Source organism: Stegostoma tigrinum, chromosome 3 (genome assembly GCF_030684315.1).
Source record: "Stegostoma tigrinum isolate sSteTig4 chromosome 3, sSteTig4.hap1, whole genome shotgun sequence".
In the NCBI taxonomy this organism is placed as follows: Eukaryota; Metazoa; Chordata; class Chondrichthyes; order Orectolobiformes; family Stegostomatidae; genus Stegostoma; species Stegostoma tigrinum.
This window is the reverse complement of record NC_081356.1, coordinates 46,873,297-46,889,576: the sequence shown is the minus strand read 5'-3', so window position 1 is coordinate 46,889,576 and position 16,280 is coordinate 46,873,297. Positions and strand designations below refer to the sequence as shown.

The following is a 16,280-nucleotide window of genomic DNA, read 5'->3' as shown; positions in this document are numbered from 1 at the left end:
AATAAAATCATTTTTTATGCTTTTGAACTCTAGATGGAAACAAACCAATCTGTCTAATATTGCCTTGTTATACAACTGCTTTATTGTAGAAGTCAACTGAGTGAATTCTTTCTTCTATTTCTAAGGCAATTCTATCCTTCCTTAAATATGGAGACTGAACTGTGTACATTAGTTCAGATGTAGTCTCACCAACATCCTATGCAATTGCAGCAAAATATTTCTACTTCTTTATTCCTTTCTCTTTGTCATAAGCATTAATATTCCATTTATCTCCCTGCTCAATGCCATATCGCATGCTAATCTTTTGTTCTTCATGTGCCAGAGCACACAGATCTCTCTGCTTCAGAATTCTATTGTCTTTTAATTTTAAATATTTGCTTTTCTATCCCAACTGCCAAAGTGGACAAGATCCCATTTTCCCACATTGTGATCCACCTGCTCGGAATTATTAATTATGCCAAAGACTTGGTGGAAGGACAAATTTGCTGATGACGCAAAGATAGGGTGCTAAGTTGTAAAATGGTGAAATCTCGTGCTACTCTGAAAGGGAGAACTTAATTGTGTAGAAGGCCAAACTTGGAATCCTGACATCAAAAGTCCAGTTGACAACCTGAAATGATTCATTTAAGTCATCAGTCTGTTTCTTCTTGGATAACTCATGTCTATCCATCCTGGTATGTTTTTCCTATACTATGAGCGCCCATTTTGTTCAATAATCTTTGATGTGACACTTTGGATCATTTTTGGAAATCCAAGTGAACCATATCTACAGGTTTCATCCATGGATGAGCCCTTGCTCTGTTAGGACTTGCTGTTCATCAATCTCTCTCGCTGTCTCTTGCTCTCTCACTCTCTAGGTGTTCTTGCTTCCCTGCAGGAAGCACAGACGAACTGGTTCATAAATATAAATCTGACTTACAAGTTAAATGCAACAGCTTGCACCAACTGGTGAAGGAAAATAAAGTGGCTTTCTTTAGCTTTAAGTGTTTTCTTTGCATAGAGAATGACAGCACCTCCCTTTTGAATGGCTGAAAACTTCTGGCTATCTCTTTCAAACTGACAAACTATACGGGAGCATTCACACAATTGTCAGGCAGAAGGATTTTGTTATCAGCACCTGGTCACTACTGTACAGACCACTCAACTGCTTGTTGCCAGCTGAATCTACCTTTGTACACATCGTCAACTTCAGCTTGTCTGTAATAAATGCCCACTGCTGCTTGAATGCAATGCACAAAAATTTTACAATTACTGCTGACGACTTGCTTTTAAGAAGTGTGGCAAACCCTGGTTTTTAAAATAGGACTTCTACTATCTCAGTCAACAGTCAGAAATACAGAAACATAAAGGGATGTGGTCTTTACATCTCAAATAGAGAAGTTATATATACTGCCTTCTTGAAAGACTGTAATCTGATTAAAATCAATGAAATTTTTGAAAGTTGCAGCTAAGGCATTTGCCACTTCAGCAACCATTTCTGGTAAGACCTTAGAGTGCGGCCCATTAGGATCTTGGGGACTTGTCAGCCTTTAGCTCTAATTTCTTTTTTCAATACCCTTTCCCTGATTATTGTAATTGTTTTACATTCCCCTTTTTTGGATTTATAATTATTTCTGGGATGTTATTTCTGTAGTCTACAGTGAAGACAGACATAAAATATCTAATCTATAGTAACAGAATGTCCTTATTTTTCGTTATTAATTCCCCTGACATACTCTGGAAAACTAGCATTCTTTTAGCTACTCTTTTCATTACTAAATGCCAGTGGAAAATCTTGCTACTTGTTTAATGTTTCCAGCTAGCTTTCTCTTGTTTTTTTAAAATTTCTTCTTTTTTGGCTGTTCTTTGTTGATTACAGGCAATACCAATCTTCAAGAAATGCACGTTTTTATTTCAATTTAACGCTATCTTTTGTGTCCCTTAATTGTAATCAAATGATGCGTTCTTTTCCCGCAATCTGCCTTTCACACCAGAAAGCATCTTTGCTGAGCATAATGAATTACAGGAAACACTTTTTTTTCTGCTTAGTTGAGGAATGAGTTGTGCCAGTTAACCAAAAATACTGGGAAGTTAAAAGCTACACGGTATCACAGGAATGACACCACAACTAATACCACCATTTCCAAATCAGTCTTTAAAAAAAAAATCAAGCTGTTGGTTTTACTGATGGTTGCTCCAAGTAGTGCTGTAGTTCCGCTCAGGAAATAATGATTAAATCACTGTAGTGTGGAAACAAGCCCTTTAGTCCAACAAGCCCACACTGACCTCCTTAGTATCTAACCCAGATCCATTCCCCTGTATAAGATAACAAAGTGTGAAGTTGGATGAACACAGCAGGCCAAGCAGCATCTCAGGAGCACAAAAGCTGATGTTTCGTGCCTAGACACTTCATCAGAGAGGGCAATGGGGAGAGGGTTCTGAAATAAATAGGGAGAGAGGGAGAGGCAGACCGAAGATGGATAGAGGAGAAGATAGGTGGAGGGGTGCGGATAGGTCAGTCCGGGGAGGACGGACAGGTCAAGGAGGTGGGATGAGGTTAGTAGATAGAAAATGGAGGTGTGGCTTGAGGTGGGAGAAGGGATAGGTGAGAGGAAGAACAGGTTAGCGAGGCAGGGATGAGCTGGGCTGGATTTGGGATGCAGTGGGGGGAGGGGGAGATTTTGAAGCTTGTGAAGTCCACATTGATACCATTGGTCTGCAGGGTTCCCAAGCGGAATATGAGTTGCTGTTCCTGCAACCTTCGGGTGGCATTATTGTGGCACTACAGGAGGCCCATGATGGACATGTCGTCTGAGGAATGGGAGGGGGAGTTAAAATGGTTCACGACTGGGAGGTGCGGTTGTTTACTGCGGACGTGTTCTGCAAAGCAGTCCCCAAGCCTCCGCTTGGTGTCCCCAATGTAGGGGAAGCCACACCAGGTACAGTGGATACAGTATATTACATTGGCAGATGTGCAGGTGAACATCTGCTTAATATGGAAAGTCATCTTGGGGCCTGGGATAGGGGTGAGGGAGGAGGTGTGGGGGCAAGTGTAGCACTTGCTGCGGTTGCAGGGGAAGCTGCTGGGTGTGGTAGGGTTGGAGGGTAGTGGTAACCCACTTAATCGCCACATCCTGAACACTATGGGCAGTTTGTCATGGTCAATCCACCTAGCCTGCACATGTTTGGACTGTGGGAGGAAATCACGCAATCAATGTGCAAACGCCACACAGACAGTCGTCAGAGGGTGAAATTGAACCCGGGTCCCTGACACTGTGAATCAGCAACGCTAACCGCTGAGCCACCATGCCACCCCAGTGGTTGAATAATTTAAATGAAAAGGGTAATAGCAACTTTAGTAAATGTTCAATCTGTTTTTTTTTATTAACTAGGCACTCAATTGACTATCTTCTGTAAAACAAATTCATGCTAAAAGTTCTGATTAAAGGAGAGTGCCATTTGGTATGGTTTACTGTATTGCCTTGTCTTCCATTCCATCTCTACTGAACTTTATAATTCCCATTACTTTAGCCTAAAATGGTTAACCTTAAGTCCACTGTTCTCTTCCTCAAACTGAATTTGAAATGTTATGATCCCTACTACTGAGAGGTTCCTTTTCTAAGAGGTTATTAATTAAGATAATCTACCTACATAAGATTCTAGACCCACAGCATTTGATTTATAATTGCTCTGTGAGAGCGGCGCGGTGGCTCAGTGGTTAACACTGCAGCCTCACGGCGCCAGGGACCCAGGTTCGATTCTACCCTCGGGTGACTGTCTGTGTGGAGTTTGCACATTCTCCCTCTGTCTGCGTGGGTTTCCTCCCACCGTCCGACGATGTGCAGACTAGGGGGATCGGCCATGCTAAATCGCCTGTCGTGTTCAGGGGTGTGTGGGTTATAGGGGAATGGGTCTAGGTGGGATGCGTCAAGGGGCGGTGTGGACTTGTGGGGCGAAGGGCCTGTTTCCACACTATAGGGATTCTAATCTAAACGATTAAGGATAGACAACAAAGATTGACCTAACCAATCACAAATCAGTAGGTCCAGAACAACCTGCTCTCTTTTGGCACTGTAAAATGGTGAAAACCCCCTTTTCAGGCAACCTTTGCCAATCGTATTCATCTATTCTATTCAATCTATATGTAGATTAATATCACCTTACTTTTCTCTCAAACCCCAACTATTTCTTGCTGTACTCCTTATAGTATATTTGTCAGGAGGCCTAGAAACAGCCCTCATGAGTGACTTTATATCTTTGCTATTTATCTCACCCAAACTTATTTCATATCTTGGTCTTTAGAGCTAATCATTTCTTCTATTAATATCTCCCAGTTTCTTTTTTTATTGATTATCACATTCAAACTTTCTTTCCCTATCACAAAGTAGGATCATTTCATTGATTTGGAGATCCCGTTAGGTGCCATTCCTAACGAGAGTTGAAGAATTATTGCTGACTTTGTTCTGTCTCTGATGCATACTTTAATTGTCATTGCATTTGCTCTGTTGTTCCGTGATTGAGCAGGTGTTACGTTCCCTGACCTTTGTACTTGTCATCTAGTAGAACTTTAAAAATATTGTTAGTTATCTCTAATTGACACCTTTGCTTGTCAGTGTTGCAGTATGCTGTTGGAGGCCAATAGTAGGAGAGATTTCCTGCTATTAAAATAAATTCTTTTAAGAAATTATCTTTCCTTTTCCTGCATTGCAATCACTAATTCAACACAAAAGCGCATTTCCACAAAAAATCAAGACTTTGTCCCTTGTACTTAATTTGGAAAAAAAAAGTTCCTTTTAAACAAGGCTGATTTACAAATCTCTGCAAACAAATGAAAAACCCAAATTCTAACATCAAAACGTAATGGGGTTTTGTAGAAACTTACAATTTCAGCACATATTTTAAGCTGTTGACAATGTCATCTCTTGTCAAGGTTGGATATTTTTAATCTTAATATTCCCATTTTACCTAATTTTCAGATAAATGGGCAGTTACTATATGGTCGCAGTCATCAAAATGCTTCATCAATAATCAAAAGTGCACCACCAAAAGTGAAGATTATTTTTATTAGGTACGTTCGTTTTTTTTTGTTAAATTAGCATTTGTCAAATGCATAACAGATGAAAACACCTTATTTCCTGATTTTTTTTAAAATCTCATGGTTGAAAGAAAATTGTATCAATCTGTTATTCTTCTTACCATGTAATACCATGTACTTTGGGGTTGCTATAATAAATAATGTAACTTGTTATTGATTTGTTAATGGGATGTAGATGTCACTTGCTAGGCCAATATTTGTTGCCCATTCTTAATTGCTGACAGGGCAATTAAAAATCAAGCATATTGCTGTGGGTCTGGAATCTCATGGAGATAGATTAAGGAGGGTGGCAGATTTCTTCACTAAAGGACATTAGTGAATCAGGTGGCTTTTATCACAATTGAAAGTGGTTGCCATTAGGGTAGCTTTTAATTCCAAATTTTTCTTTGAGTTCACATGTCACTAACTACCATTTTAGGATTTAAATTTAAGTTTAAATCCATGTTGTGGCTTTAATACCGTTTGAGTGACAAAACAGGTATGCCACTGATTGTTAGCCCGGCTTCTCAATATACTGCTACAGTGGACAGTGCATCAATTCCATTTTGAAACTAGTCAAAAAACAGAATTCATTCACATAAAGTTCTATTTGTGTACTTGGAATCTAGATATAAATTAACACAGTTTGACTACGGCCGTTAGATGAATATCTCAAGTTAAGACATTTCCCGAGTCTCCAGACCAACCTTCATGGAAAGGTCTGCAAATGGCACAATGTTTGCTCATTGAGGAGTTGGTTGATGTCAGGGCAAGGCAATGGCATCGGATGATGTTAGGCTTACCATCCATAGGAACTAAACATTGGCAGCCCATGTATATGGCTGACTGCTGAGGAAATCTAGTTAGAAAGCTTGCTTGGATTCTTTGAGACTTTATTCCAATTGTGTAGAAGGACCTCTAATCCTCACCCTTTTCTCTCCACCCAGTTCCCATGGCATTATGAGGGGGAGATTTTGTTTCACAAACTTCACTGAATTTTTTGAGGAAGTAGCAAAGATGATTGGGGTACAGTGGTGGATGTTGTCTATGTGGACTTTAGTAAAGCATTTGACAAGGTCTTTCACGGTCGGTGAGTCCAAAAGATTAAGCCACATGGCATCCATGGCAATTGGCAAGTTGGATACAAAATTGTATTGATCATAGAAGACAGAGGATACTTGAGGGTGATTTTTTTTTCTGCAATCAGTGCTGTTCCACAAGGATCGGTGCTGAGATTTGTGTTGTTTGTATGATATACTTTAATGTATATTTATATTTGCATAAATGATTTGGATGAAAATGTAGGTGGTATAATTATACATTTGAAGACAACAAAAGAAATGATGGAGATATCGATAATGAGGGTCACCATCAAAGGATACAGCACAATATAGATCAGTTGGAGAGTTGGGTGGAGAAAAGGCCAGTGAAGGTTAATCTGGCAAGTGTGAGATGATGCATTTTGGTGGTCAAACGCAAGAGGAAAATATACAGTAAATGGCAGGACCTTTAGGAGCATTGGATACAGAGGAATCTTGGATGCAGGGCCATAGCTCTCTGAAAGTGGCAACACAAGTGGATAAGGTGATCAAGAAGGCATATGACATGCTTGCCTTCATCAGTCCAGGCCTTGAGTATAAAAGTTGGCGAGTCATGTTGCAACTGTGTAAAATTTTAGTTAGGCCATATTTGGGAGTACTGTGTGCAGTTCGGATCACCACACTACAGGAAGGATTTGGAGGTCATGTAGTGGTGGGGGGGAGGGGGTGCTGCAAACGAGGATGTCATCTGGATTGGTGTATAATAGCTTGCAGGAGATGTTGGACAAACTTAGATTGTCTTTGCCAGAATATCGGAAGCTCAGAGGTGACCTAATGGAGGTATATCAAATTATGAGAGGTACAGTGGGATGGATAGTTAGAGTCCTTCTCTCGGGGTGGAATTGTCAAATAACGGGGGCATAGTTTTGAGGCGAGAGCAGCCTAGTCCATGTCAGCCGTGTTCCCAAACTAAACTCGTTGCACTTGCCTGCATTTGGCCCATATCCATCCAAACCTTTCATATTCATGTACTTATCCAAATGTCTTTTAAACGTTGTAACTATACCTGCATCCACTATTTCCTCTGGCAGTTCATTCCACACACGAACCACTCTGTGTGTAAAAGTTGTCCCTCGTGCTTTTTAAAATATCTTCCTCTCATCTTGAAAGTATGCCGTCTAGTTTTGAAATCCTCCACCCTAAGGAAAACAATTCTTGCTATCCACCTTTATCAGCTCCTCATGATTTTATAAATCGCTGTAAGGTCACCTGTCAACCTCCTCTGCTGCAGTTTTAAAAAAATCCCAGTTTATCCAGCCTATTTTCATAACTCAAACCCTCCATTCCCAGCAACATCCTGGTAAGTCTTTTCTAAGCTCTCTCAAGTTTAATAATATTTTTCGTATATCAGGGTGACCAGAACTACACACATTACTCCAGAAAGGCCTTAACAATATCCAGTACAACCTCAACAAGATGTCCTAATTCCTATACTCAAAGATTTGAGCAGTGAAGGCACGTGTGCAAAGTGCTGTTTTAACCACCGTATCTACCTGTGATGCAAATTTCAGAATTATGTACCTAAACCCATCAGCCACTCTGTTCCACAACACTACACAGGACCCTTTCATTAATTGTATAAGTTCTGTCCTTGTTTTACAAAAATGCATTATCTCGCATTTATCCAAATTAAACTTTATCTGCCACTGCTCAGCCCATTGTCCCAATTGATCAAAATCTCTTTGTAATCTCAGAAAACCACCTTCGCTGTTCACCTTACCACCAGTCTTGGTGTCATTCGCAAACTTACTAACCATGCCTTCTATACTCTCAATCAAATCATTTATATAAATGACAAACTAAAGTGCACCCGATGTCAATCCCTGTGGAATACTGCTAGTCACAAACCCCCAGACCACGAAGTCAACTTTGTATCCGTTTGGCAAGCTCACCCTGAATCCCATGTGATCTAACTTTACTAATTAGTCTATCGTGCAGAACCTTATCAAAGACTGTATTAAAATCCACATAAACAATGTCTCTGCCCTCATCGGTCTTTTTGGTTATTTCCTCGAAAAACTTAACAAAGTTTGTAAGGCACTTTTCCCTTGCATAAAACCATGATCCCTATCCCTAATCAATCCTTGCATTTCCAAATGCATGTAAAACCTATCTTCCAGAAACTTCTTCAGCGATGTCAGCCTCACAGATCTGTATTTTCCAGGTTTCTCCTTATAGCCTTTCTCAAATAATGGCACAACATTAGCCACTCTCCAGTTCCCTAACGCCTCACCAATGGTAATAGATGAAACAAACATTTCTGCTAGGAGCTCTGTAGTTTCTCCCCGAACTTTGCAAAGCATGAGAGGAAAGTCTTTTTTAAATGCACCTGGAAGGCACTGCAAGGGAAAGTGGTAAAGGCACACATGATGGCAGTGTTTAAGAGGCATTTAGACCATCACATGAACAGTTAGGGAACTGAGGGATACAGACCTTGTGCAGGCAGACGGGATTAGTTTAGAATGGTATTCTGCTTGGTACAGACATGGTAGGCCAAAGGGCTTGTACCTGTGGTGTATTGTTGAATATTGTGTCGAGAGAACAGTTCACAATGCCAGTTTATATTGGAACCAGGAAAGGAAGTTTAGTCCTCAATAGTTGAGTGGGAAAGGAAATTGCAATGAAGAAATAAGAAATTCAGAGATGAATATGGAGAAGTTGGGTGAATGAGCTAAAATTTAACAGATGGAGATTAACGTGGATAACTGATGTTCTCCGTTTTGGGCAGTAGAATGAAAAGACAACATATTATCTAAGTGGAGAGAAAATCCTAAATATTGTGATATAGATAGACCTTGGTGTCCTAATGCATGAATTGCAGAAAGCTAATTTGCAAGAATAGCAGATAATAAGCAAATGGAATTTTGGCATTTATTGCTAAAGTAACAGAATATAAAAGTAGGGAAGTGTTGTTGCGATAGCACATGGCATTGGTGAGACTGCATCTGGATTACTGAGTATGGTTTTGGTCCCTTTCCTTCAGGAAGGATATAATTGTATTAAAAGCAATTCAGCGAAGGTGCACTAGATTAATTCCTGAGAAGAAAGACTTGTATAATGAAGAGCGATTGAGGACAGTTTACGTCCACTAGAATTTAGAAGAATGAGAGGAGATCAAAGTGAAGTGTGTAAGATAAAGGCAATTGACAAAATAGTCATACAGCAGATGTTTATCCGTGTGGGGCAATCAAAAACAAGATGAGGAATAATTCCCCTTAAAGGGTCATGAATCTGTGGACACCGAAGTACTGAACTAATTTGAGGAAGAAACAGAGTTTTAATTAGTAACGGATTAAGGAGTTATGGGGACCCACGCTGGAAAATAGATCTGAGGCTGAGATTAAATTAGCCATGATCATATTAAATGGTAGAGGATGCCCAAGGAACTGAATTGCCTACTCCTGCTCTTAGGTCTTACCATGTTCTTTTAACTTATTCAATTCAGCCAGTGGTCGACAATGACATGAGTGATAGATCCACCAACGATCAATATTGTTTACTCCATGGAGTTGAGGGCAAAAAGTCCCACCCATCTCCACTCCTGAAATACACATGGTAAACATGATAAATGATCATACCCTGGGAAGCACAGAGGTTCAGAGGGACCTTGGTGTGCATTTACACCAGTTTCTTAAGGTGTCAGTACAGGTTGATAATGTGGTTAAAGAAGCATATGGTACAGTTGTTTTATTAGCTGAAGCTCAGAGTTTAAGAATAGGGAGCTTATTGCTGGAACTGTATAAAATGTTGTTTAGGCCACAGGTAGAGTATTGTACGCAGTTCTAGATTTATCACTGTCTCATGTACTGATGTACAGTGAAAAGTGGTGTCGTATGTGCTTCACAGGCCGATAGCACTATATGAGATCATCAGGGTAACAGACAGAGTGCAAGATACAATGTTTACAGCTGCTGAGAATATGCAGAGCAAGATCAATACTAACATTAAAGGTCCATTCAAAAGTCTGATAAAAGTGGGGAAGAAGTTGTTCATAGGTGCATATAAACTTTTGTATCTTCTGGCTGACGAAGGACGGTGGAAAAGATTCTAACCAGGGTGGAAGGGGTCTTTGATTAGGTTAGTCGCTTTCCCAAGGTATCGGGAAATATGGATGAAAGTCATTGGATTGGGATGCTAATTTACATGATGGACCGGGCTGTGCTCGCAACTCATTGATGTTTCTTTTGGTCTTGGGAAGAGCATTTGCCAGACCACGCTATGATGCATCCAGATCGGATGCCTTTCATAGTGCATCTGTCAAAATATTGTAAGAGTCTTTATGGGCATGTCAAATTTCCTTAGCCTCCTGAGGACGTGGAGGCATTTCTGTGCTTTCTTGACGGGAGTGTCAACATGGGTGGACCAGGACAGATTGTTGATGATCGTCACTCTCAGGAACTTGGCACACTTGACCGTCTTCACCTCAGCACCACTGATGCAAATGGAGGTGCCCTCCACTCTGTTTCCTGAAGTCAGTGACCACCTTCTTCGTTTTGCTGGTGTTGATGGAGAGATTGTTGTCTTTACACCATGCTGTTAAGCATTCTATCTCCTTCCTTACTCCATCTCATGGTTGTTTGTTTGAGATCTGATCGAGAACAACAGTGTGGTCAGCAAATTTGTAAATAGAGTCAGAAGGATGTTGTCTGGTCTAAAGGGTATCAGTTATGAAGAGAAATTGGACAAACAGGCGTTGTTTTCCTTGGAGCAAAGGAGATTGAGATGGGAGACATGATTTGAGAGATACAAAATTGATGGGCATTCATGGGGTAGACAAGAATAAATGTTTCCCCTTGATGGAGGAATCAATGATGGGGGTGGGGGGTGAAATTTAAGGCAAGGTAAGATTTGCAGGAAAGGGCAGGATGATGTTTTCTCTCCCAGATGATGGGAGGAGTCTAGAACTCACTGCATGTCAGGGTAGTAGAGGGATAAACCCTCATATCATTTACAAAGTAGTTAGATGTGCACTTGCCTTGTCAAGGCATACAAGATTCTGGGCCAAGTGCTGGAAAATGAAATTACAGTAGTTAACTTATTTTTGACCGATATGGACTTGATGGGTCAAAGAGCCTTTTTCTGTGCCATAGATCTCCAACTCTTGCTGTCTTTGTTTAAGCGCACCTTGTACTACTGCCATTGGGATGGATTTGTAAGTAAGTGTTATGGCTGTTATGGTTGAAAAATTAGTAGTGTATACATGCTGTGAAATGTAGGTTCAATGTTTGCAACAATTCTAGAATTTTATGGCTGAAGCCAAGCACGAAGTAAGTGACTTGATTGACAGAATTTTTACTTGCATATAAGGTTGTGCTAAATTGTAAAATGTATGAGGCCAATTGTGCAGTTATCAGTCCATTTAAAGATTTACTTATTGACCTTAACCACATGTTTGAAATCATTTAAATTCTTTTGGCATCCATGTACTCAGAGCTGGCCTCCTAGCATACTTTTCTGCTCTCCCTGCCTGCCTGAGAGTTTGATAGAGGGTCATCCTGACTCCCTGTATGTCATGCTTCTGAATTCAGACTCACTTTGTAGGTGATAGCGTACTTTATGACTAGAGCAGGAGCTATCTTTATGTAGTGAAAGCTAGCTTTAAGCGATGCTGGGAAGTTACAATTTTGGGTTTGCTGCTGATGATACATGCAGTCAATAAACACAAAAGTTAGCACTGGTATCTTGCAGCAATCATGCTGCCATCTGGCAGCTCAAAGGCAATATGCTATCTGCCTTTCGTCAATGTGTGCAGATGGATCACATTGTGATCTCTTCACCTGTTTCAAGGACTGTCAAATGTCTCCTGACCAAAACGAAATGTAATTTTATCATTCATTGCATAATTTGGTCTACTTTAGATCCCAAAGATGGTGTATTGTGCAAATCATTTATTTCCTTGCCTAATCTAATTTCTGTCTATAAATTTAGGTGCACAGTTTTGTACATTCTCTGAACTTAATGATGATTTCTGCCTTTTCTATTCCATAAATTGAGTTTAAAAAATCACACAAAGTACTTAACGTTCTACAGAGCATTTGAAAAGATGGGCATGTCGTAACAATAGCTTATGGTGTTTCCTTTGATCCTTAAACACCACTATGTCCATCATCTCTTTATTAGTACAATGTAACATTTTTATAATATTTGTGCATGGTATGTATTTGACCCTGCATTCTTTTTCAGCATCTCCCTGCCTAACAGGGACAGTAAAGTTATTTTCCAAATTCTATTCAACAGATCTTTTCACTGCTTGCATTTTGTATCTACTGTTCTGAAATTTCTCACACAACAGATCTAATTGGTAAAGCTTGGACAATATATCATTTGTTAAGGCAGTGGGAACCGCGTAGATGTTCAGAGCAAAATAAATTCTTCTTTTTCATCACCAGCATTTGTATTTCTTTTCCAGAAGCACAGATGCAGTCAATCAAATGGCGGTCAGTCCCGCAAAATTGGCTGATATAATCACAGCTACTTCAGGAGCCCACCAGGAGGTATATGATTAAGTAACATTAATCTCTTTGTCTTTAGGTAAACACTTCTTGATTTACATTCTACAAAGAGGCATACTGTTGTGCGAATGAAAAATATGCAATTCATTCCACTGCAGATTATTGAAAAAATGTAACTCCATAGTGTGTAGGCAATTAAAGCTCACTGTATAGACATTTTATGGTTTAAAAAAGTTAATGGGAAAGAATTGACTTTATGTTGGAAATCAACACAAGAGAACTGATTAAGCACAACTCTCATTCACCTGTACGTAAACATTATTCTATTAACTCTTTAAAGTTATACAACTTTTTGGAGATTTGAACCTGGCTAAAAAACGATAAACATTTCTCCATTTATGAAGTTTGATTATCTTGCCTAATTCTATGATGATTCAATATAAAGTATATATTTTTGATCATAAATTTGTGCATTCTTGAACAGTTGTATCATTTCTTATAAATATATTATCACCAACCCTCCTGTTAAAGTTCCCTGCAGCGCATACCCCTAAAAAACAATATTGCAGCTTATTATGCTGTAGTTAGCTGACAGGAACAACCTAGAGAGAGAAGGTTTTGGTTTGAATTGTTGTGCAATTTTATATTAGCTGTTAGGAGAAACAAGGCAAGGTCTCTATGATTCCAAGATTTTAAAAAAATCTTAATTTACCATCAATCTCTCAAGTCATGATGTTACAATAATAACATAAACTTTACTACAGTAATTGTTGGCAGTTATTAGTAGATGAAATTATGCTTTGTGACTTGATTTTTCAAGAAAGAGCCAAGTACATCATTATCCCAAACTGGAAAGGATCTGACCTTGTTTAAAAATACGCAACATATTCTACTTGCTAAGGTAAATTTATTGAGTAAGTATAAATTATACCTTCAGAACCTGTAGTTCATTTATAGAAAAAAATAATGTAGACATTTTCAGTAGATGTATGTAAAGTTCATGGACATGTTTAATCAAACTGCATTTTGTTCAATTAGACAAGTGAAAATGCTGTTAAGCAGTCCTTGGCCGAAGATCTTGAGACGTGAGCTATCAATATAGTTCAGTTGGTTAAAGTACTCTCTTGAAGAGTACAACTGTTTAGCCTCTCCTGGCTAGGTTAACTTTGTGAGTAGGAGAGAGCAGGTTGTTCAGGAAACCCAATAAATTGGGTGACTAGATTTTAGACACTACAGCACTTTTTTGTCTTTATTCTTCTTTCGTGGGAGGTGACTATTGCTGGCAAGGCAAAGATTTGTTGTCCATCGATAATTGCCCTTGAACTGACTTTCTTGCTCATTCATTTGAGAGAGTTAAGAGTTAGTCACGTTTTTCTGGGTCTGGAATCACATGGAAGCCAGGCAACGGAGGTGGATTTTCTTCCCTGAAAAAAGTACAAGCAAAATAGACTACCTGCTGTGCCATTCAGTACCATGACTGACTGTTGAGATCAATTCCTGAATCGCACACGCTCACCCCCATGCGCACACGCTCACCCCCACGTGCACGCACACATACGCACGCAGCCCCACACACGTGCGCACACCCCCACACACGAACACACTCTATCTCTTCCACGCGCGCACGCACACACACACTCAAACTCACTCTCCCTCTCCCACACACAGACACAAAATCAACTCTCTCCTACACACACAAACTCACTCTCACTCTCGCGTGCACGCGCACACACACACACACACACAGACGCACAGAGATAAACAAACAACCTCTCTCTCTCGCTCTCTCTCTCACACTGTCTGTCTCTCGCTGTCTCAATATCTCCCGTACTCATACACGCACACATGCAATCTCACTCTTTTTTCACATGTGCACCCCCACACATACACGTGCCACTCCACGCACGCACATGCACACACATATATATAGATATATATACACACAAACACACGTACACACACACGTGTGTATATATACACACACACAAATATACACACAGAGAAAAACACAACCTCACTCTGTCTCTCTCACACAGTCACTCAATATCTCCCATACTCGTACATGCACACATGCAATCTTACTCTTTTCCCACATGCGCACCCCCGCGCACGCCCCCCCCACACGCACTCACACACGCATATATATATAGATATATACGTATATATTTATCTATATATATTATGTATGTATGTATATATATCTATAGATATACACACGCACGCATGTACGTGCACATATAGATACACGCGTATACACATGCACATATATACATACATGCACATACGCGCACACACACGTGCGCGCACATGTGTACACGTGCATGCACGTGTGCGCACACATGCACACACATGCACACACACGCACACACACATGCGCACACACAAAACATGACAGTACAATACAGGCCCTTTGCCCCTCGATGCTGTGCCGACGTGTCATACCGATCCGACGCCCATCTAACCTACGCTATTCCATGTACGTCCGTATGCTTGTCCAATGATGACTTACATGTACTTAACATTGGCGGATCTACTACCATTACAGGCAAAGCATTCCATTCCCTTACTACTCTCTGAGTAAAGAAACTACCTCTGACATCTGTCCTATATCCTTCACCCCTCAATTTAAAGCTATGCCCCCTCATGCTCGCCGTCACCATCCGAGGAAAAAGGCTCTCCCTGTCCACCCTATCTAACCCTCTGATTATTTTATATGTCTCAATTAAGTCACCTCTCAACCTTCTCTCTAACGAAAACAGCCTCAAGTCCCTCAGCCTTTCCTCATAAGACATTCCCTCCATACCAGGCAACATCCTAGTAAATCTCCTCTGCACCCTTTCCAAAGCTTCCACATCCTTATAATGCAGTGACCAGAATTGTACACAATACTCCAAGTGTGGCCGCACCAGAGTTTTGTACAGCTTCACCATAACCTTTTGGTTCCAGAACTCGATCCCTCTATTAATAAAAGCTAAAACACTGTATGCCTTCTAAACAGCCCTGTCAACCTGGGTGGCAACTTTCAAGGATCTGAGTACATGGACACCGAGATCTCTCTGCTCATCTACACTATCAAGAATCTTACCATTAGCCCTGTACTTTGCCTTCCGGTTACTCCTACCAAAGTACATCACCTCACACTTGTCTGCATTAAACTCCATTTGCCACCTCTCAGCCCAGCTCTGTAGCTTATCTATGTCTCTCTGCAACCTACAGCATCCTTCGTCATTATCCACAACTCCACCGACCTTAGTGTCGTCTGCAAACTTACTAACCCAAACCTTATTGAGTTCTTTGAGAAGGTGCTCAAACAGGTAGATGAGAGTAAACCGGTTGATGTGGTGCATATGGATTTCAGCAAGGTGTTCGATAAGGTTCCCCACAGTAGGCTATTGTACAAAAGGCGGAGGAATGGGATTGTGCGAGATATAGCAGTTTGGATCGGAAATTGGCTTGCTGAAAGAAGACAGAAGGTGGTAGTTGATAGGAAATGTTCATCCTGGAGACCAGTAACTAGTGGTGGACTGCAAGGGTCGGCTTTGGGTCCACTGCTGTTTGTCATTTTTATAAATGACCTGGATGAGGGCGTAGAAGGATGGGTTAGTAAATTTGCAGACGACACTAAGGTCGGTGGAGTTGTGAATAGTGACGAAGGATGCTGTAGGTTACAGAGAG

The 16,280-nt window shown here is 40.4% G+C and overlaps 1 protein-coding gene across 4 annotated transcripts in view; it reads left to right on the top strand.

Annotated features, from left to right (window-relative positions):
- Positions 1-16,280, top strand: part of LOC125451281 (multiple PDZ domain protein) — a 227,215-nt gene that overhangs the window by 144,222 nt on the left and 66,713 nt on the right. For all 4 annotated transcript variants that reach the window (XM_059644577.1, XM_048528244.2, XM_059644578.1 and 1 more), the window contains 3 exons: positions 4,956-5,047; positions 12,563-12,647; positions 13,426-13,506. In XM_059644577.1, the coding sequence (XP_059500560.1) occupies positions 4,956-5,047; positions 12,563-12,647; positions 13,426-13,506 (258 nt within the window). The remainder of the gene's footprint in view (positions 1-4,955; positions 5,048-12,562; positions 12,648-13,425; positions 13,507-16,280) is intronic.